This window comes from Apteryx mantelli, chromosome 34 (assembly GCF_036417845.1).
Source record: "Apteryx mantelli isolate bAptMan1 chromosome 34, bAptMan1.hap1, whole genome shotgun sequence".
In the NCBI taxonomy this organism is placed as follows: domain Eukaryota; kingdom Metazoa; phylum Chordata; class Aves; order Apterygiformes; family Apterygidae; genus Apteryx; species Apteryx mantelli.
The window spans coordinates 1707869-1731158 of NC_090011.1; the positions used below are offsets into that span (position 1 = coordinate 1707869).

The following is a 23290-nucleotide window of genomic DNA, read 5'->3' on the forward strand; positions in this document are numbered from 1 at the left end:
AGTGATTAATAGCATGCTGAACTTTCGCAAACTTCACAAAGCTTTGCTGAGTTATATCTTTGATTAATTGTGCACATACTCCCTTAGACATAAACCGTTGACCAAGTCTGGGACTAGGACTGGGTCCAGACGCACCTAGGCTCCTCTCCAAAGGAGTTTAGAAAGCAAGGGGGTCCAGTCTGAACCCTGTGATTCAATGGGACGGTCTCTGTTGCACATGCATCTGACCCTGTGCTTCATGCAGTAAATAACTGAGTGAACCTTGCCAATCGAACCTCGTTAAATCATTCTTATTTACAACTGAACTGTGTTAAGTCGCTGTCTTACTGCAATAAACGTAGTGCTGCTTCCCTCTCATGAGTGAAGTGCATCACTCCTTTCACGACAGCTGCCCTCACCAATAGTTTCTGCAAAGGTGAAAATGTCACCTGCCAGGTTCATGAGTGATGAACCCCAGGGGCTTTCCCTTTCCCTGGGGCAAGGTTCAGCAGGGTGTGGTCCAATTTCCCCCTTGCCTTTCTCCCACCTTTCCTTCTCCCCCAGCGCTCACTGTGGAGCCGGGACCCGGCCAGATGACTCTTTGAGTGTGCTTCCCACTAACCCCAGGGATGTGCTGAGCACTCCAGGTTGGTCCTTCCCCACCACCCCTCCCCGGGCACTGGCATCCCAGAGGCTGCCCACACACAGCAGCCCCCACATTTTGGGCTACTCCACCCACCTCCATCCCCAGCCTAGGATGCTCTCCTCATCCAATATCCCTTTCCCAGCATGATGTAGATGGAGGGGACATGAGAAGGGAAGAACTGCGAGGTATGCAGTGACTCAGTGCTTCCTTCAAATGCACTGGTTTGTGCTGCACTTCCCACCGGCTCCCATACCTGACCATTTCTTGCTCACCTCAGGAGCTTTCTTTGCCCATCCTTGCACAGTCTGTCCATGTGCTTTCCTTTCCCTATATTTCCACACCCCAAACTTGACTCCCTTTGCTCCATGTCTGTCCTGGACTCAGCACAGTCCTCATGATCCCCTCCCACGTCAAGATCTTAACTGCACAGTGATACAGATGCGGTGCAAGGACCTTTCTCTCCGAGCTTTTACAACGCTGGTAGAGGAACAAAGACAGACCTTCGTTAGCTTCTTGCTGTGAGCAAGGCTGTCACAAGGATCTCTTTGCCGTGCCTGGGGTTAATAATGGAGGGGCTCAGAGAGCAGGGTGCATGTGTTTCTCCTGCCACGGAGGCTCTCCGGTCCAAGCAGATGTTCCCACCTTCCCTTGTTGCTGTACAGGACAGACCCTGACCCATACTGGGAGTCTCCCTGGGTCAGTAATTGCCACCACACAGGCTCATGCATACACTGCTGTAGTGCCCAGGGTCAGTGTGGAGGTGAGGGGTAAAAATGAAGTGTACTTTTAAACCTACAGATTTCTTGTGCTTTGCATTTCCCAGTGGTTTTAGTGCGCTGAGTGTCTCTATTTGGAAAGGGCAGATGGTTTACATTTAAGGAGGAAAAGAAATGGGCATTGAAACCCCACCTGAATCAGCTTCAAAAAACTCCAGAGAATTCTTTTTTTCCTTGGCAAAGGGTTCCTGGTCATTCCAGCCTGGCCAGGCCCTGAAGGGGCTCTGCTCCCTGGCAGGCAGATCCCTGTCCGGACACCTCCTTCCCTCCTTCTCTTGGACATGGACCTGCCCAGCAGGACGAAGGCAACCATCTATTTGCACTGGTGCTGGGTGGGGACAGGCAATCGCAGTGAATGCTGACACGGATCAGAGTCCACATCCTTGAATGCAAGAAAGCAAGGCTGACTTTTTCAACTTGCAACCCAAAACACCTCCGGTCTCTTATCATTCTCCTCCAACAGATGAGGTTAGTGTCCTGGGAGGGAGCCTCTTTTCTTTCCAGGCACCTCTTTTCCTATCTGATCTCAGCAAACAATAAAACATCCGTGGCTCAACCCTTTGGGTCTACACTGGGCCAGCATCCCTAGTACTTTCCTCTACTCTAAGAGCACACACGCTACGGGCAAGAGACTGAAGGCATGGCAGTTAACTTCAACATGCTTTCCCAAAGCTCAGGGCTAATGAAGGAGGTCTCTCTGTCCTCCTGGCCTTTCAAGGGCTGTGATAAACCCCCCGCAGAAGCCCCCAGCTCAGCCCCACACTGACTCTTGCAGCCAAGAGATGCTTTCCAGCTGCAGCATCCCTAATGTATCTGCGAGGGGGTTTACTGAGCATTCAGAGAGGTAGGATGGTGCACGTGATGGGATCTCATGCCTCTTTGCAAGATGGTGTCATCCTAGTTTGGCTCTGTGCCTCAAGCCTGCTGCGTCCGCCAGATGTGCGACCGTTGCATGTCCCCAGAGCATCTCCCATCCCTTCTGTCTCTCTGCAGGTCTCTGCCCAGAGCCCCTATGAGGATGCATCGATGGCTTTGCGTGGTCCTCTTCTGGGCAGTATGTCCCAGTTGCGGTAAGGCCCTTCATCTGATCCTCACCTAGATACCCCCCGTAACATGGGGTGCATGGTCTTCCAGGGATGCCAGGTTGTTTCTGTTCACCCAAGCCAGGATCCTGTCTCACTCCTGTTAATCCTGTTGTTTTTTCCAGGCGGAGTCTCCCTCTCCAGTTCCCAGCAGCCAGTCGTGGGGGTGTTTGGCCAGGACATCATCTTGCCCTGCCAGTTGTCACCTCCTGTCCGCCTACGTGACATGGAGCTGCTCTGGAGGAAATACGAACCCGAATATATAATTATACACAGCTACACGGACAGAGGAAAGCAGGAGGTGCAAGGGAGAGACTACAAGGACCGGACGGAGTTGTTCCCCGATGAGTTCATCAGGGGAAACCTCTCTCTGAAGCTGAAGAGTCTGAGGGTGAGGGAAGCTGGAAATTATCAGTGTATTGTGAAAAGTGCAGAAGGAAACCACGAGGCCCTCGCTGAGCTCCAGATTGAAGGTGAGATGCAGTTGTGGGCACTCCAGGGTCTTCTCGAGCAGCGGGCATTGCATTGCCTACATAAGCGTGGGAAGGTAGCTGCAGGTAGAGGATATAGGCCTCCATAGGAATGCATGACTTGCACAACTCAGAGTTCTCATTGACCCCCCAGAAAAAGGGCTGCAAGATTCAACACCTGATTAAGTGAAAAGGAGAAAAGTGGTCTGGGATGGGAGAGGCAACTCTGGCCAGGAGGGAAACCTCCACCATCAATCCTGCTCCATTGTTAAGAGAATACTCCAGCAGCAGCCAAAAAAGGAGGGAGACTACAATGTGGGATAGGGGTGTCCCCAGGCACCACATTATCTGCACCCACTCTCCTCTTCCTGCAGCTACTGCACCTGTGCGCATTTCTGTGATGGGGCCTGAGGGGTCGGGGCTGGGGCTGTCCTGCAAATCTGCCGGATGGTTCCCCGAGCCCACAGTCCGCTGGGTCACGCAGGACGAGCAGGCCCTGGCAATGGAGCCAGTGACCACCATCACACAGGACCAGCAGCAGCTCTACACCGTGGAGAGCCACATCACTGTCCCTGGAGGAAAGGATGCTGGTGAGATATGGTGCATTGTGCAAAACAGCCTGACGGGCACCAAGCAGCACTCAGCCATTGAGCTTGGAGGTGAGTTCCAACATGCAGAAACGCAGCCAAGTGCAAGGCAGCAATAAACCCCAGCTCCTGCAGAGAGTGGAGTGCGGGGACACCAAAAAGTGACTTCCTGGGGGGGGGGTCTTCCCTGATTAGCGTAATCTCCACAGGGCACTAATATCAGCATGCTCCCTCTCTCTCACTGTGCATGTCCAAGCCCCTTGCCGTGGAGTTTAACTTGGAGGAAATCTTCCAAAAAGACAACTTTTCTGGAAGGTTGCAAAAAGATGATCCCCCCCCTCCTTCTGTCCTTTGCAAAAGCAGAGAGCTGAGGCATGCAGGGTGCCGCATACCAGCTGGACAGGAAGGGCAGTTTGGGTAGCCCAGGCTGCTGGTTGCTGGTCGCTGGTTGCTGGCAGCAGGCGGGATTTGGGCAGGGTGTTGCTGCAATCTCAATGATTTCCACAATTTCTCTTGGCAATGCCAGGAGACGTCTTCCCTCGTGCATCTCCCTGGCTGCCCGCCTTCTGTGTGCTGCTCGTGTTGTTCCTCCTGGCCCTTGCAGCTGGAGCATTTTTTGCTCACCGAGGTAAGGGGAAGGGAGGGTCTCGGGCTGAGGGACTGCTGGCTGCATGATCGTGGGGAGGTGCAGGGGGCAGGTCCATGCCTGGCCAGCAGTTGCATGGCTGTTGGCTGTAGGGAGCATTTCCCCACATGTGTTGTGGGGCCTGATGGCCACAGGCTGTCTCACGGTGGAAGGAGCAGGGACACGACGCATCAGCAAGGCAGTGCCCACTGTGGAGGACCCTGGGTGTCTGCTTGGCACGGTCTGCCACCTCAGGGGTGAGTGGAGGCTGTCCCAGTTTGGCCAATCCTGAAATGTCTCCGGAACTTGACCCCATCCCCTGCCCCACAAAAGCCATCCCAGAGCTTCCCGGACTAGGGCCCCTGCACCCCCACCCTCACAGCCCCTCTCCTAACCATGCCCACCCTTTTCCTTTGCAGCTTTCTGAAGGTCACGGAGCCACCAGGGTGAGTGCTGGGTCTGGTGGGAGCTGCGGGGGCTACAGCCTTCCAGGAGGGGGGTGGGTGGAAGGTGCTTGTGGTGCCAAATCTGGATCATGCCAGCAGTTTGGGTCCATGTCCCCGCACTCGGAGCTGTGCAGGGATGCTTGGCTGGGATCAGTGTGGCACGGCCTGGTGGGTGGTACAAGGCCGTCAGGTCTCTGCCCATTCTCCATCATCCTGGGCACATGCGCAGGACGAGTCCGGGGACTGCCCTTCCCTCTGGGGCTGGTGGATCCCAGCATGCCCCACAGATGACAGCGCTGTCCTGCTCTCTCCACAGTGGCCATCACCCTGGACCCAAGCCACCAGCACCCTGAACTCATCGTGTCGGAGCATGGCCAATGCGTCCAGTGCCAGCCCTCCTCGCTGGGGCCAGCTCCTCGCATTACCGTGGGGCACCAGGGGTTTGCGTCCCAGAGGGCTTACTGGGAGGTGGAGGTGGGGGATGGGGAGGACTGGGAGTTGGGGGTGCTGAGCGAGAGCACCAGGGCCCGGGTGAGACGAGGGGAGGTGGAGGAACGCCCCAAGGAGGGCTTCTGGGCCCTGGGGAGAGCTGGCGGACGGTACCACCCCCTCGAGGCCGACACACTGCTGCAGAGCCAGGAGAAGGCAGTCGTCATTGGGGTGTATCTGGATGCAGAAGCAGGGAAACTCATGTTTTATAATGTTGTCCATATGGCCCTAATTACGGAAATCCCTGTGCCTGACTCAGAGACACTCTACCCCTTCCTCAGCCCCGGCCCTGCCATGGGGGGTGCCGCTGGGGATCCCCTCCGCATCTGCCCCCCCAGCGACTGGGATTTCCCACAGCAATTAGTGCTGAAGAGATCTGCCAAAGATGCCCAGAGCAAGGACACTACAGAGCATCACGACCGCGCTGCCCAGGAAGGGTGGGGAAACGATTTGGGACCGTCTTCAGCAAGTCCGACCCCCATCACCTCCTGCTCCAGTGACTGCAAGCTGCAGGAGTCCCAACAGCTGCATCCAGACCCATCCCAAAGGCCTGGAGAGCTTCAGGGTCCCCCCAATGGGGACAAAGAGGGACTGCAGCAGAAACCACCGAGAAGAAAAGCTCCTCACACCCAACCTGGTGCTCAGAGTCAGAGCAGAAAGCCTAGGCATGGCCTCAGTAGCATTGCTCCTGGGGTCAAGACAGGCAGGCCACCCCCGCAGAGCCAGCCCCGGCTGCTGGTAAGCCCAGGTGTCTTTGGGACAAGGGACATCCCTCCCCATATGGGGAGATAAATGCAGTGGGGAGGGGGGGCAGCGGGTGGACAGGGCTGCTGGCGAGGGGATGTGCAGTGCCCAGGACTAAATCTGGGGTGCCCCACAACCATTTGCAAGCCTTTGAGTAGGAAATTTTAAAAGCTTCTTTCCACTTGCAATTCCCAAATACAGCAATCCTTTCTGCACCTTCCTATGCCTCTTGTGTCTCACTGAACCTCTCCCCACGGCTTCTGTCAGGAGTTTTCCTGCACATCTCCCCAGGTCTGCGTGCATGAGGCTGTATGTCCCTGTGCCCACAGCAGCTCCGCGCACCACGTGCACCATGTGCAGAGCCCTGTCCACCTGACTTAGTTTAGTGGGTGCTACAAACACATCTTGGAGCATGCCACAGGCACAGGCTGAGGGTCGGGGTGTCGTGCAGACCTGCAGGTTTCCCAGGATGATCCTTTATCCATGTGGCCAGCAACGCTTCTGTCATGAGCTCACGGGGAGACGGTCACCCCATCCTCCCAAGGGGAAATCCAGCACTGCCCCTGCATGTCCCCAGAGCTCTTCCCTCCCCTCACGGCCTTGCAGTGGAGCAGGACCTCATTGCAGCATCCGCCTGCACTGGAACAAACCCCAGTGTGCCACTTCAGCAGGTTGGGGGCAAGGGCCTCACCCTGACCCCTGTCCCTCACCAGCCCCAGCCTGATACAGGTGCAGATGATGCCACAGGCAGGAGGGAGGGCGGCTGCAGCCTGGGAAGGGGAAACAGGAGAGCAGAGGCAAAGCAGAGACTTTGCCTGCACTAAGAGCATCTGAAACTATTTCGAGCCAACCCTGCACCTCCACCTTGTCTGTCCAGGCCTCACATTTTGCTGTTTCTGGCCTCATCGCCACAGCTCTTCGTAGGACTTAGAAACCCCTCACTGCTTTCACAGAATCACAGAATGGTTGAAGTTGGAAGGGACCTCTGGAGATCATCTAGTCCAACCCCCCTGCTCAAGCAGGGTCACCTAGAGCACATTGCACAGGATCACATCCAGGCGGGTTTTGAATATCGCCAGAGAAGGAGACTCCACAACCTCTCTGGGCAACCTGTTCCAGTGCTCTGTCACCCTCACAGCAAAGTTTTTCCTCATGTTCAGATGGAATTGTCTGTGTTTCAGTTTGTGCCCGTTGCCTCGTGTCCTGTTGCTGGGCACCACTGAAAAGAGTCTGGCCCCATCCTCTTGACACCCTCCCTTCAGATACTTGTACACATTAATAAGATCTCCTCTCAGCCTTCTCTTCTCCAGGCTAAACAGGCCCAGCTCTCTCAGCCTTTCCTCATAAGAGAGATGCTCCAGTCCCCTAATCATCTTTGTAGCCCTTCACTGGACTTGCTCCAGTAGTGCCACATCTCTCTTGTCCTGGGGAGCCCAGACCTGGACACAGTACTCCAGATGAGGCCTCACCAGGGCTGAGTAGAGGGGGAGAATCACCTCCCTCCACCTGCTGGCAACACTCTTCCTCATGCAGCCCAGAATACCATTGGGTATCGGGCATCGGGTGGCATCCGTGGGGGGCAGGAGATCTGCAGGCAGCACATGCAAGGGGTCTTCTGCCAGCATGCCTCAGGGAGAGGTGGGCAGTGCCTGCAGGGCTGCCGGGAGGGACTGCAGGTGCTAAAGACCCTCTTTTCATTTCAGAGAGAGCCACCGAAGAGCTGGGTAAGAGCCAATGCTTTGTGGCCTTCTCTACGGGGTCTCCTGCACACATTCGTGCACCTCCAAACCAGCACGGACCAGTCCCAGACCTGGACACAGTACTCCAGATGTGGCCTCACCAGGGCTGAGGAGAGGGGGAGAATCACCTCCCTCCACCTGCTGGCAACACTGTTCCTGATGCACCCTAGGACACCATTGGCCTTCTTGGCTACAAGGGCACATTGCTGCCTCATGGCCAACTTGTCCACCAGGACCCCCAGGTCTTTCTCTGCAGAGCTGCTTTCCAGCAGGTCAACCCCCAACCTGTACTGGGGCATGGGGTTATTCCTCCCTAGGTGCAGGACCCTGCACTTCCCTTTGTTGAACTTCAGGAGGTTCCTCTCCGCCCACCTCTCCAGCCTGTCCAGGTCTCTCTGAATGGCAGCACAGCCCTCTGGTGTATCAGCCACTCCTCCCAGTTTGGTATCGTCAGCAAACTTGATGAGGGTGCACTCTGTGCCTTCATCCAGTTGAACAAGACTGGACCCAGTACTGACCCCTGGGGGACACCGCTAGCTACAGCCCTCCAACTAGACTCTGCACTGCTGATCACAACCCTCGGAGCTCTGCCATTCAGCCAGTTCTCAAGCCATCTCACTGTCCACTCATCCAGCCCACACTTCCTGAGCTTCCCTATGAGGATGTTATGGAAGACAGTGTCAAAAGCCTTGCTGAAGTCAAGGTAGACAACATTCACTGCTCTCCCACCTGCTTTCTCGCACCCCTTGGCCTTTTGGCTGCAACTTCCACCACAGCCCTTGCTTGCTGCATGGATAAAGCATCATCCTGGGAAACCTGCAGGTCTGCACAACACCCCAACGCTCAGCCTGTGCCTGTGGCATGCTCCAAGATGTGTTTGTAGCACCCACTAAACTAAGTCAGGGGGACAGGGCTCTGCACATGGAGCACGTGGTGCACGGGACTGCTGTGGGCACAGGGACATACAGCCTCATGCACGCAGACCTGGGGAGATGTGCAGGAAAACTCCTGACAGAAGCCGTGGGGAGAGGTTCAGTGAGACACAAGAGGCATAGGAAGGTGCAGAAAGGATTGCTGTATTTGGGAATTGCAAGTGGAAAGAAGCTTTCAAACTTTCCTACTCAAAGGCTTGCAAATGGTTGTGGGGCACCCCAGATTTAGTCCTGGGCACTGCACATCCCCTCGCCAGCAGCCCTGTCCACCCGCTGCCCCCCCTCCCCACTGCATTTATCTCCCCACATGGGGAGGGATGTCCCTTGTCCCAAAGACACCTGGCCTCACCAGCAGCCGGGGCTGGCTCTGCGGGGGTGGCCTGCCTGTCTTGACTCCAGGAGCAATGCTACTGAGGCCATGCCTAGCCTTTGCTCTCTGACTCTGGGCACCTGGTGGGGTGCAAGGAGCTTTTCTCCTCAGTGGTTTCTGCTGCAGTCCCATCCTTGTCCCCATTGGGGGGACCCCGAAGCTCCCCAGGCCTTTAGGATGGGCCTGGGTGTGGCTGTTGGGACTCCTGCAGCTCGCAGTCACTGGAGGAGGAGGTGATGGGGGTCGGACTTGCTGAAGGTGGGACCAAATCGTATCCCCACCCTTCCTGGGCAGCGCGGTCGTGATGCTCAGTAGTGTCCTTGCTCTGGGCATCTTTGGCAGATCTCTTCAGCACTAATTGCTGTGGAAAATCCCAGTCACTGGGGGGGCAGATGCGGAGGGGATCCCCAGCGGCACCCCCCATGGCAGGGCCGGGGCTGAGGAAGGGGTAGAGAGTCTCCAAGTCAGGCACGGGGATTTCCACAATCGGGGCCATTCCGGCAACATTATAAAACATGAGTTTCCCTGCTTCTCCATCCAGATACACCCCAATGATGACTGCCTTCTCCTGGCTCTGCAGCAGTGTGTCGGCCTTGAGGGGGTGGTACCGTCCGCCAGCTCTCCCCAGGGCCCAGAAGCCCTCCTTGGGGCGTTCCTCCACCTCCCCTCGTCTCACCCGGGCCCTGGTGCTCTCGCTCAGCACCCCCAGCTCCCAGTCCTCCCCATCCCCCACCTCCACCTCCCAGTAAGCCCTCTGGGATGCAAACCCCTGGTGCCCCACGGCAATGCAGGGGGCTGGCCCCAGTGAGGAGGGCCGGCACTGGACACGTTGGCCTTGCTCTGAGACGATGAGCTCAGGGTGCTGGTGGCTTGGGTCCAGGGTGATGGCCACTGTGGAGAGAGTAGGACAGTGCTGTCATCCGTGGGACATGCTGGGATCCACCAGCCCCAGAGGGAAGGGCAGATCCCAGCTTTGTGCTGCTCATGTGCCCCAGGTGATGGAGAGTGGGCAGAGACCTGATGCCACCTCGTGCCACCGACAAGGTCATGCTATGCTGATCTCAGTCAAGCATCCCCGCACAGCTCCGAGCGCGGGGAGACAGATACAAGCTGCCAGCGTGACCCAGATTTGGCACCACAAGCACCTTCCACCCACCCCTCTCCCAGGAGATGCCACCCCCTGCAGCTCCCACCAGAGCCAGCACTCACCCTGGTAGCTCCACACCCTTCGGAAAGCTGCAAAGGAAAAGGGTGGGCATGGTTAGGAGAGGGGCTGTGAGGGTTGGGGGTGTAGGGGTCCCGGTTCAGGAAGCTCTGGGATGGCTTTTGTGGGGCAGGGGATGATGGGAAATGCCCCGTGTTGCCAAGGCCAGGCCCCTCCCTGGGTCTGCGGGTACCCAGGCACCTCCTGGGCGACAGTCACACCCAGGCATGGCCAAGGGGTTGGGCAGGAGGTAGGAAACAGCGCTGGGGTGCAGGGTACGCACGTGGGTGCAGGAGACTCCTTGGAGAAGGCCACAAAGCATCGGCTCTTACCCAGCTCTTCAATGGCTCCCTCTGAAATGAAAAGAGGGTCTTTAGCACCTGCAATCCCTCCTGGCAGCCCTGCGGGCACTGCCCATCCCTCCTCAAAGCACGCTGGCAGGAGGCCCCTTGTCCGTGCTGCCTGCAGCCCTCCTTCACCCCTCGGATACCACCCGATGCCTCTTGGACCTCTCTGGGCACATCCCCACCTGGCTGCCCCCGGTCTTGAGCTGTGGCAACAGCTTGGAGGGGACCTGGAGCCACCAGATCCCCCCATGCACTCTGCTCCCCACAGCCAGAAGCTCCCCCCAATCTGTCCTTCACTGTGGTCCAGGATGGCTTTTCACCATGGGGACACTGTGCCCAGCCCTGAGCTGCCTGGGGCCCTCTGGCCCTCGTCCCAAGCTGCTGAGCCCTGCTCTGGCAATCCTGGGAGGCTGTGCTGAGTGAGGACAACTCATCTTGCACGAGGGCTCTGGGAAAGCAGCCTCAGTTCCCCCCTTGCTCTCAACCTCGGTGAGTGCTACGGGTGCTGTGCCGTGGGGCAGATGGCAGGGGCAGAGTGGACAAGCTGGAAAAGTGCCTGGGGCTCTGTGTGGTGTTGTGCGTGAGCCTCCTCTCTGGGGGCTGATCCCCGGTCAACCTCCACCCATGGGAGCCTGCAGGAGGTGTTCAGCCTTGCTGGGGGTTCAGCAGGATCCCACCCCATGCTTTTTTGGCAGCTCCCCTTTTCCTTCTCTGCAGAGCTCACCTTTACTCCTCCGAAGTTCTGTGTTCTCTGGAAGGGAAGAGAAGGAGATATGAGGGGCATGGCCACAAGCCAGGGTTGCTCCCCTGGTGGGGCAGCACATTGGGCACCAAGGTGCTTCTCTTCTCAGGTGGGGACCTGAGCTGGGCATTGCCCTGACCCCATCCCTGAGAGCTGGCATAGCCAGGGGACCATTACATCTCTCCCCGAGGAGGAGCAGACCCACCAGCACCCAGGGGCACTCCCAGTACCTGCTTCCATGATTTTCAGCAGTGCATCTGCAAGAGGAAGAAGGAGGTGTTGTCTGTAGAGCAGAGCCCCTGGGACAGGTGCCACATGCGTGCCATGCGAGGGCTGTGCAGGCACCCCACAGCCTGCCCCACATGGGGTCAGAGGTGCCCCCCAGTGCCTTGGGGTAATCCCCAGGGTCTGCAGAGCCCAATGCAGCTGGAGGTGCTGGAGCATGTTGCCGGGGTGGCCCCATGGCCAGACCCTGCCCATGGTGCAGAGGGGCTCGTGGCACCCTCGCTGGCCATGCCACCCCCCCAGTGTGATCACCCGTTCCGCAGCGAGGGGTCTGGGCAGATGCAGCTCAGCTCCCTGCATGGCACTGGCACTGCTGGCCTCACATGGAGCACGAGGAGGTACGAGGCATGGTGGGAGGCACAGGACACCTACCCTTGTCCAGGAGAACTGCCTCCTGCTCCGCTTTCCTGCCGGCTGCCTTCCTCTTGGCTGCAGAGGAGCAAGAGATGTCCCATCAGATGGCACAAAGCCTGGAGCAGCAGGTCACTCCTGCAGGACTCATCCCTGCATCCAGCAGGCAGGATGCTGCCACCCCCCTGACCAGGGACCACCAAGCTGGGCTCTTGGTGGGCACCTGGTGTGTCCCATGGGATGGGACAGGGCATGGGGCCAAGCACCAGAGACATTTCAGGGTTGGCCAAACTGGGACAGCCTCCACTCACCCTTGAGGTGGCAGATCATGCCAAGCAGACACCCAGGGTCCTCCACAGTGGGCACTGCCTTGTGATGTGTGGTGTTCCTACTCCCTCCACCATGAGACAGCCTGGGGCCATCAGGCCCCACAACACATGTGGGGAAATGCTTCCCATGGCCAACAGCCATGCAAGCTCTGGCCACGCATGGACCTGCCCCCTGCACCTCCCCACGATCATGCAGCCAGCAGTCCCTCAGCCCGAGACCCTTCCTTCCCCTTACCTCGGTGAGCAAAAAATGCTCCAGCTGCAAGGGCCAGGAGGAACAACACGAGCAGCACACAGAAGGCGGGCAGCCAGGGAGATGCACGAGGGAAGATGTCTCCTGGCATTGCCAAGAGAAATTACGGAAATCATTGATATTGCAGCGACACCCTGCCCAAATCCCTCCTGCTGCCAGCAACCAGCAAACAGCAGCCTGGGCTACCCACGTTGCCCATCCCGTTCAGCTGGCATGTGGCATCTGCAAGAGAAGTGTCTGTCCCCACCCCCCGCACTCCAAGAAGTCACTTTTTGGTATCCCCCGCACTCCCTTCTCTGCAGGAGATGGGGTTTATCACTGCCCCATCCTCCCTACAGCTGTGTTTCTGCAACTCGAGACCCACCTCCAAGCTCAACAGCCGAGCGCTGCTCGGTGCCCGTCAGGCTGTTTTGCACGACACAGAGTATTTTGTCAGTGTCCTTTCCTCCGGGGACAGTGATGTGGCTCTCCACAGTGTAGAGCTGCTGCTGGTCCTGCGTGATGGTGGTCACTGGCTCCATTGCCAGGGCCTGCCCGTCCTGCATGACCCAGCGGACCGTGGGCTCGGGGAACCATCCGGCGGATTTGCAGGACAGCCCCAGCCCTGACCCCTCGGGCCTCGTGACATGTAAGTAAACCAGGGCTACAGCTGCAGGGACAGACAAGGAAAATATCCTGTGGCTCAGTGGGGATGGCAGCCCTGTCCCACCCTCAGCACACCCAGGGTCCTCATCCTTCATCAGTAAGCACCTGCACCCCAGCAGCTGATCCAGAGGGCAAAGATCGAGGTGTCGGCCAAGCATGCCCTCCAGATCCCTGTCTGGGAGGCTATTAAGTGGTGCACGACTGGTCCCATTGCTGCACACATCCTGCCCTTGCCAGCATGGGCTCTGCCCTGCCTCCCAAGCAAGGGGCTGATGAGCATCCTGAGAGGATGCAGCCTCTGCCAGTACCCTGCAAGGATGCAGGCTCCGCAGGCATCCCGCAAGGATGCAACCTCGATGAGAATCCTGCAGGGATGCAGATCCCACCTCAGCCTGCCACCCATGGACCACCGTCTGTGGCATGTACACCCCGTCTCAGAGGAGACCCTTGCACTTCCACGGCCCTCGCCTCACCTTCTACTTGGAGCACAGCAATGGCTTCCAAGTTTCTTTGCTGACTTCCCACAAAGCACTGGTAGCTCCCTGCATCCTCTATGCGAAGGCTCCTCAGCTTCAGAGAGACATTCCCACGGCTGAACTCCTGGGGGAAGAGCTCGGTCCGGCCCTCGTAGCCTTTCCCCGGCATCTCCTGAGCTCCTTCCCCACCGTGGTGGTGGACACTGACAGTCCTGAGGCCATACTTCCTCCAGCGCACCTCCAGGCTGGGCAGGGGGGCCGGTGGGGAGAGTTGGCAGGGTATCACCACATCCTGGCCCAGCTCCCCCACCACGGGCAGCAGGGAGGTGGACAGTGAGATCTCCGCTGCAACAAACAACCGTGAGAGACCATGATATGGGGGGAAGGCGGAGAGGGGGTCAGACCCCACCAGGACACAGTGGGAAGAAGCAGGGGTAATAGGGTGGCCAAGCCAGGGTCCACACGCACAGCCCATGCACCGTGCCTGGAGGCAAGGAAGGAGCCATGCACTCTGAGTGGCAGCTGGCAAAAAAGAAGAGGTGAGGGAGAGCGAGGTGGGGAAATGCACAGGATTACCAGAGCCGGGACGTGGTGCCAGGAGGGACAGTCCCAGGCTGAGCATGCAGAGTATCCCTTGCGTCGCCAGGTCATTGCTCGGGGGAGCTGCAGGGTGGGAGCCCATGCTGAGGCCGATGAGACTGTGACATTTGGGTGATGGGGCAATATCCACTTGGAAGGGAGGTTCAGCTTCCTTCCATGCCTGCGGGGACACTCCAAAGAGCACCCGAAGCAAGGGGGCCTCGCTCTCAGCACTGGGGCACTTTCGGGGAGGAGAACCCAAAGCACCAGCAGGCACTCAGCAGGGACCTGAGGTCTTCTCCACGGGAGCCAGGATCCTGCTGTCTGCCCAGGCTCTGCCGGGCTCTTCACCGGAACAGCATTGCACCTGGTCTTGGACTCTGACCCTGGCACAGCACCAGGAAATACCAGCACCAACGTTTCTTGCCGGCACTTCCTTGCACATCCCAGGATCAGAGGGCAAAGGGAGCAAGACAAGGCCAGACCCACCAGCTGGCACCAGAGGAAAGCAGAGCCAAAAAGGGCTACTTTGTCTGTCTGTTCTTTTCTTGAGCAGAAAATGGCTCAGACTGCCCTCTCAGCCTGATGCATTTGCTAGGCTGGCAAATTCCCACCATCGTCTAACCCACAAATCTTTGCCAGGAGCTCTGCTCCTTGCTGCCTGGAGCAAGGAGCTCTCACAGAGCAACGAGGGACCTCTGGAAATAGGGAGAGGGATGGGTGCCAGCACCCAGCATGAGGACCAATGCACCTTGCAATGCAAGAGCCAACAGCCAGCACAGGGACCAATGCATCCTGCAGTGCAAGAGCCTGCACCTGGGATATGGGCGGATGCACCCCGCAGTGCAAGAGCCAGCTCCCAACACAAGGACCAATGCACCTAGATGCAGCCCCAATGTGCCCCTTCGCCAGGCTGGGGCTGAGGGCCTCACCCTGACCCTGTCCCTCCCTGGCCCTGGCCTCATCTGGGAGCCAACGATGCTGCAGGCAGGAGGGAGAGAGGTCGCATGCAGCAGGGGAAGTGGGAAGGTGGCCGTGAAGCAGAGACTTTGCCTGCACCGTGGCCCTGCGCTCAGCACGGCAGCAGGCAGGAAACTCTGCCAGAGCCCTGCGGTTCCCCCCGCTCACCCTGAGCCTCCGTCTCGTCTCTCTCCAGGCCTCACGTTTCGCCGTCTCTGGCCTCGCAGCCGCAGCTCCAAGTAGCATTTAGAAACCCCCCACTGCTTTCTCACGCTCCTTAGCCTTTTGGCTGCAGCTTAAGTGAGCCGGGCATATGTTAATGACTTTCAAGTCAGCATTGTATTTGCAGCTTCAATTGCCCATTTTTCCTTTGCGGTATTTTTGCCTCGTGTGGTTTTGCCTGTGCTTCTGAATTGCATTTTTTTTCTACCCAGCTCTGGTCTAGCCTCAGGAAACAGAGCTTGGCTGCTGGGATTTGGGGGTGCAAAATCCCTGGGCAAACGGCACCGGCACCTTTAAAGTTCCTTTCTGCTCCCCAAAGGCCAGGGCTGCTTTTAAGAGAGTGAATAATTCCAGGTCACCGCTGAGCAAATTTTCAGACTGAAATGAGAAAGGAGGGCTGCTGTGCAAAAATGTCAAGCACAGAGAAAAAATATCCTTGAAAAAGCTCATATGGTTTTACATTTTTTATTATTATTACTGTAGGAGGATTTTAGTGGGTGTGTACAGCAGTTCCAGGTGGCAATTGTGGCATGGTTTTTATGTGGAATCTATGGGAGGGGAAATTCTGCATAGGTGTGGCCAAATTTGGTCCATCAGTTCATAGGATCATGGGACTAGACCATGAGGGACTTTGGGAGATCTCTTCTCCAACCTCCTGCTCAAAGCAGCTTTAGCTAGAGCAGGCAGTTTGGGGCTGTTTCCAGCTGAGTTTAGAACATCTGCAAGGATGGCAATTCCCCACCGCTGTGGTCCCTGGTCAAGGAACCTGTTGACTCATGGGGTAATTATCTTTTCCTTCTATTCACTGGGATGCTTTTTCTTGACAGTTAATGGGAATTCCAAAGATTTGCAAAAGGCAGCCCCTGTATGGTTGGCCTTCTTTGCTACAAGGGCGTTGTCTTCCAGGACCTTCAGCTGTTTTTCGGCAAAGCTCCTTTCTGTGCCTGCAGTGCCCATCCCATGTTGTTGCAGGGGCTTATTCCATCACAGGGGCAGGACTGGGTATTTGCCCCAAATACCCTCCAGCGTCACTGCGACATCCTGCTTCAGGACCACAGTGCAAAGTCTGTTAGACGTTGTGCACACCACAGGGCACAGCCAACTGGTGCAGTCAGACGCAGCCTTGCAAGAATCAGTCCCTCCCTCCCCCATAACCCATTCTCTTGAGTCCCAGCCTGTGCCAAAAAAATCCCTCTTTCACTCATTTTTCCTTTTCCAGCATATCTGCGTGAGAAGGCAGGTTGCAAGTGCTTCATGGCCTGACTCAGAAATGCTGCTGGATTCCCCCAAAGCAGAAGACCGGCAGATTGTGTCACGTTGGAGAAGGCCCCAGCATCACCCACTGGTCATAGGGAGTTTATGGGATTTGGCTTGTTTTCTTAAATTTGTTGAGTAGCTGTCTTGCAGCTCAGCGCTGAGGGATTTTGTGAGAATCCCAGAATTTCTTAGCCCACGCAGGAGCAGAGGAGATCTGGAAAGGCTGAGCTGGAAAAGCTGGAACAGCCACAAAGAAGAAATCCAAATACCGGAAAAAGGAACTGCAGCACATACCCGGCAGAGCAGAGAATATATCAAGGGCAAAGAAACACCATTGCTTGGGGGAAAGCACGCGTGCTCCATGGTGGAAAATGAAGAGCACAGAGCAGTTCCCCACCCTGCGCAGCATCCCTGTGGTGGTCCAAGTATTGCCCTGGGGTTTTCCCATCTGAGGATTTCCGCTCCCTGTGGCTCTGATCACGCTTTGGGATCTGCAGTTCCTGGTGCTGTGGGACACGGCAGGGCGTAAAAGGGACAGGCATTTTGTCACCTCTGTCCCCTGATGTTTGCATACAAGACATTGGCATCCGACATGGCCAGCAGTGGCTGCAAGGCAATGCCGGGATCTTGCTGTGCCTGCTTCTTCTGAAACTGCAGGAGAAAGTGAGAAAGAGCTGCCCCAGAGGCAGGCTGGCCAGAGCTGTGTCTGGTCCCTGCAGCTGGGTTCCCATCCCCGCTGGAAGACCCCGGCACCCCACTGCTGGACAGCTTGGGGTCTGCAAAGCCTGGGGGTGGCAACACCAAGCTTTGGCCTGAGACTCACCCTGGGCTGCCTTATTTCCTCGACCAAGGCATCTAGGGAGAGAAGCAGAGTCAGGAATGCCATCACAGTGCCAAAATGGCTTGTCAAGGGAGGGTGCATCCACACCCAACCTTCCCCAGGCAGAAGGACCACCCCATAGCCCCATTATATCACATCCCCACTTTGCCTGCACCCACCAAAGCCTCTCCTGCTCCCACTCCCAGCTCTTCCCTCCCTCAGCAGCCCATGAATGACCCAGAGTTCCCCAAACTCTCACATTCGGGGTTGTCGGAGGTCTCTCTGGCATGGGTCGGGTCCCTGCAGGGAGGGAAGGAGAACGTCAGTCACTCTGCTATCCAGCACCCCATAGCATCCCTGCCAGAGTCCCATGCCTCTGTGGCCCACGAATCCCCCACCAGTCCCCAAGGGGCGAGGAAGAGGAGAGCAGACGAGCACCAAACAAGAGCTGAGGGGCTGCCCCCGGCACATCTGAGGGAACTTCTTTTGCATCTGTCTGCAGCTCCCTTCCACCACCCAATGTCTTTCAGCACACAAGTCCCATAAATGCCAAATTTATTCACCCTGCCCCACACTGCACTGACCCTTTGCTTACCTCTGGACAGCAAAAGGGAAACAAGGGTGAGCATCTGCGGCTGCAAAAGTGGTTCCTGAGAAGCAGAAAGGTAGAGGAAGCCGGAGGCTGGCATCTCCCTGGACAGGGAGCTGCAGTTCTCCCCATCTCCAGAGCATGACCATAACCCAAATGCTATGTATTGCTCTGATCCCAATCTCCCACCAGCGCCCTGGGAATTAGGGGATGACTGTGTTTCTGATGCTGCCCCTCTACCACTCGAGAATGGTATATTTAGCCCTGCCATGTCTGCCTGCACCGCTAAGGGCATTTTGTGGCATCAGCAGCTCACGCACCTTTTCTTGCCAGAAGGAATCCCAGCACAACCAGGAGCAGGACAGATGGGATCGCGATGCTGAGAGCAAGAGATAGGATGCTGCCTATAATGAAATGCAAATAAAAATTATCAGGAAATCAAGCAAATCTGCTTTCCAGCTTCATTTTTATTCCGCCAAGCCAAACATCACTTCTTTGGCATGAAATGGTCTTGGTGCCATTCCCCAACACCAAACCTGAGTCCCTTACCTCCAGGACTCTCCTCGGACCCAGGAGCAGTGCTATTCACCTTGAATTCATCACCTAGGCGATAAATGCAGGAGTGATTGGAGATGGGAGGAAGGCCACAATCCTTCCTCCACTGCTCTTTGCTCTGTCTGACCTGGGGAGCCCCATAACAGCCGCAAGGCATGAAGCATGCACTGGGCCAGCACCAAGTGCTGGGATGAAGATGTGGGGCTCCGTGCAGCCAAGGATGCTGCAGGGAGCGAAGATAAGGCCTGAGGTCTTGGGCACTGAGTTTACAGCCCTCTCTCTCTAGCTGTTCTCAACTGTACCTCCATATTTGGGTAGGACTAAAAATGAATACTCTGAGACTCACCAAATCAACCCAGACACATTGCAAAATTATCTTATGTGGTCTAAATGTTTAGGACAACCCCTTACCCTGGACATGCAGGCGTTGCATGGGGCTGAGCTGGGATCAGGCAAGGCCCAAGCTGAAACAGGCCCCCAGCACAGCCTCACCCCACAAATGAGGCCTTGTGGGAGGGAGATGTTGGCTGGACCCCCGAGCAGGGCAGAGCTCCAGCTCACACATCATGGTCCCTTTTACCTGCCAGAGTCGTCTGCTTGCTGGGCACTGCAGCAGTTTGGGGGCCTTCAGGCTTGTCACCTGAGCAAATGATATGGAGCTGATAAGAGAGGGGATGGGAGCTGCTCACCCTGGGGTCAGAATAGGTGTCCCCGTGCCACAGATGGGGTGAGGTGGGACAGGGATGGCTCAGACACTTTCCAGGTGGATGAAGTCTTTCTTCCCCTTACCCTGGACATGCAGGCGTTGCATGGGGCTGAGCTGGGATCGGGTCACTTCGTTCATGCTGTCTCGGATCTCATACACACAAGAGTCATTGCCGGAGCTGGCCACGGACACACTCTTGTAATGGCTGTAGATCATGCTTTTTTCACCCTTCATGGCACTCGCCTCCTGCCCGTCGCGGCAAAAGATGACGCGGGTAATGGGACTGCTGGTGACCACCATGCATTGGAGCAGCACAGTTTCACCCAGCCGGGCTTCTGTGGGTCTCAGGAAGATACTGGGGGCTGGGAGATCACCTGGGGATGGAGCATAACAAGTGGAGGGAGGGAGGGAGACATCTGTCCATGCAGCAGAGGACGGATGCCAGGGTGGGGGGTGTCTATGCCCTGTCCCCGCTTGAGACTGCTGCTGCAAGGCAGCAGGGATGCCAGGGAAGAGTATTTTCTTCCACCTGCAGATTTCATCCCTCTTCCGCACTGCTCTGAAGGGTAGGGAGAGGGTGTTGATGGGCAGAGGGGTTTGGAGATGGGGTTTGAGTAGCCAGCGCCAGCACTGCCGGGTCTCAGAGAGAGGGGCAGAGCCCGGTGCAGGACTGCGTTTCAAAGGAGACCACTTGTCCAGCCTGTGTGTTGGTTGACTTGGTGCAAAGAGACCTAAACAGAGAGGGGCCCCACAAAGCACAGGCTTGGTGGGGAAGCCCTAAGCCTCCCAGGGAGGGGAGAGTGAGCTGGGCAGAATGGGGACAGACAGACAGACAGACAGACAGACTGACCTGGAGCTTCACAGAGTTTCTGGCTGACAGCTTGCCAAGCTGGGGAAAGCAAAGAGAAAGGAGTTTAGCGCTGAGTTAGACCTTTCTCGGTGTGTCCAAGAATGACAAATGACGCCTCTCTTCCCCACTGCTAGATACGCTCCCACTGACAGTTCCCCTGGCATAGGCAGGCCAGCTCTGACCATCCCATTCCCCTTCCCTGCGATGGGGAGAGGATTTGGAATGGGCCAGCCTTGGAGCCGGGGAGCTTCAGGGCTGAAGATCCTCGTATGAATGCTTTCTTTGCCGTGCACAGAGGGAAGGTTTCTATCACAGGCATGTCCCTGATCACTTACAGCTTAGCCAACGCCACTCAGCTGTTCAAACACTGCACTACCCCCCACCCCTCTGCAGGGTAAACTTCTGCAATTTTGATGTTGTGCACTGAGCTCAGACATCCCAGCACCCTTTCCCTGTGCCATGGTTGCCCTAGAGCCCCTTCCATACCCAAGGTGTGGATGTGCTCTGAAATCTGTCATCCAGCTGGAGAAAAAAGAGGGAAGCCAACCCCTGCATGAGCATGCTGGTTTTCGTGGAGAAACTGCGAGGGCTGGCCCTTACACCAGATGGTCGAGGCTGCTCTCAGTGGTATTTTCGCCACCCTCCCACAGACCAGCCAGGCGCAGAGACTCACCGTGGAGCAGGAGACCAGAGACAGGACCATGGGGCCAGGGAGCAGCACCCCAATGCTGCAGCACCACTGGGGCTGCATCGATGTTCTGTGACCAAGGAGCAGCTCCAGTTCCTCCCCAACCTGACCCGTTCCCTCCTCCTCTCTGATGCTTCTCACCACTCCCCATTTCCTCTCTAGCATGCCCCAGCCACGGCATCTCTATTGAAGGCTGGAGTCTGAGACCAGATGGACGTCGCTGGAGACAGACCAGGACAGGCGCTATAGGTGGGGGTGGAGGAGAGGATGTTCGCTGAACCCACCACATCAAATGCGGCCTTGATTTTTGTCAGGGACCTGCACCCCAGGCCAGCAGGCTCAGGCAGCTCTGTGTCATGTCTGTGTGGCTCCACAGGTGCTCAGACACCTGCACGAGACTGCACTTTTCCAAAAATGTGGAAGCAGACTTCCAGCTGGGAGCTGTTTGCAAAGACAACATCTCATCCGCATGTAGGTGAGGTTGTTAGTTCTACTGTGACGGTGTACTCCTTTCTCCCATCCCGATGTGCTCTCTCCCCCTCAACCTGACCTTCCTGTAAACAGCACATATGTAGGGGCTAATTGAGCATGCACCAAATAAGGCCCGTCTAGTATGCAAATATGACTATGAGTCAATCATCTCCCCCCTCATAAATAGGGGGCAGCAGAGCCCATTGAGCTCTCCTGCATGGCAGCGGGCTGCACTGCAGAACCTCCTCTTGAGCGGGGACACCTCTCAAGGTTACTCCTCGAGGTTGAGAGATTCCTTACCTGCGACAGATCCTCGGTAAGTGATTAATAGCATGCTGAACTTTTGCAAACTTCACAAAGCTTTGCTGAGTTATATCTTTGATTAATTGTGCACATAATCCCTTAGACATAAACCATTGACCAAGTCTGGGACTAGGACTGGATCCAGACGCACCTAGGCTCCTCTCCAAAGGAGTTTAGAAAGCAAGGGGGTCCAGTCTGAACCTTGTGACTCAACGGGAGGGTCTCCATTGCACATGCATCTGACCCCGTCCTTCATGCAGTAACTAACTGAGTGAACCTTGCCAATTGAACCTCGTTAAATCATTCTTATTTACAACTGAACTGTGTTAAGTCGCTGTCTTACTGCAATAAACGTAGTGCTGCTTCCCTCTCATGAGTGAAGTGCATCACTCCTTTCGCGACAGCTGCCCTCACCAATAGTTTCTGCAAAGGTGAAAATGTCACCTGCCAGGTTCATGAGTGATGAACCCCAGGGGCTTTCCCTTTCCCTGGGGCAAGGTTCAGCAGGGTGTGGTCCAATTTCCCCCTTACCTTTCTCCCACCTTTCGTTCTCCCCCAGCGCTCACTTTGGAGCCGGGACCTGGCCAGATGACTCTGAGTGTGCTTCCCACTAACCCCAGGGATGGGCTGAGCACTCCAGGTTGGTCCTTCCCCACCACCCCTCCCCGGGCACTGGCATCCCAGAGGCTGCCCACACACAGCAGCCCCCACATTTTGGGCTATTCCACCCACCTCCATCCCCAGCCTAGGATGCTCTCCTCATCCAATATCCCTTTCCCAGAATGGTGTAGATGGAGGGGACATGAGAAGGGAAGGACTGCGAGGTATGCAGTGACTCAGTGCTTCCTTCAAATGCACTAGTTTGTGCTGCACTTCCCGCCGGCTCCCATACCTTACCATTTCTTGCTCACCTCAGGAGCTTTCTTTGCCCATCCTTGCACAGTCTGTCCATTTGCTTTCCTTTCCCTATATTTCCACACCCCAAACTTGACACCCTTTGCTCCATGTCTGTCCTGGACTCAGCACAGTCCTCATGATCCCCTCCCACGTCAAGATCTTAATTGCACAGTGATACAGATGCCGTGCAAGGACCTTTCTCTCCGAGCTTTTACAACGCTGGTAGAGGAGCAAAGACAGACCTTCGTTAGCTTCTTGCTGTGAGCAAGGCTGTCACAAGGATCTCTTTGCCGTGCCTGGGGTTAATAATGGAGGGGCTCAGAGAGCAGGGTGCATGTGTTTCTCCTGCCACGGAGGCTCTCCGGTCCAAGCAGATGTTCCCACCTTCCCTTGTTGCTGTACAGGACAGACCCTGACCCATACTGGGAGTCTCCCTGGGTCAGTAATTGCCACCACACAGGCTCATGCATACACTGCTGTAGTGCCCAGGGTCAGTGTGGAGGTGAGGGGTAAAAATGAAGTGTACTTTTAAACCTATAGATTTCTTGTGCTTTGCATTTCCCAGTGGTTTTAGTGCGCTGAGTGTCTCTATTTGGAAAGGGCAGATGGTTTATATTTAAGGAGGAAAAGAAATGGGCATTGAAACCCCACCTGAATCAGCTTCAAAAAACTCCAGAGAATTCTTTTTTTCCTTGGCAAAGGGTTCCTGGTCATTCCAGCCTGGCCAGGCCCTGAAGGGGCTCTGCTCCCTGGCAGGCAGATCCCTGTCCGGACACCTCCTTCCCTCCTTCTCTTGGACATGGACCTGCCCAGCAGGACGAAGGCAACCATCTATTTGCACTGGTGCTGGGTGGGGACAGGCAATCGCAGTGAATG

The 23290-nt window shown here is 56.4% G+C and overlaps 1 protein-coding gene across 1 annotated transcript; it reads right to left on the reverse strand.

Moving 5' to 3' along the window:
- Positions 1–9057: 9057 nt before the first annotated feature.
- Positions 9058–19505, reverse strand: LOC136994878 (butyrophilin subfamily 1 member A1-like). Its single transcript, XM_067314274.1, has 9 exons — positions 19289–19505; positions 18494–18547; positions 13515–13862; positions 12761–13045; positions 11836–11892; positions 11409–11435; positions 11161–11187; positions 10095–10121; positions 9058–9776 (listed from the first exon to the last, which is right to left on the reverse strand). Exons 1-9 carry the CDS (start codon positions 19503–19505, stop codon positions 9058–9060), a joined length of 1761 nt encoding a protein of 586 aa, XP_067170375.1.
- Between the last annotated feature and the right edge of the window lie 3785 nt (positions 19506–23290).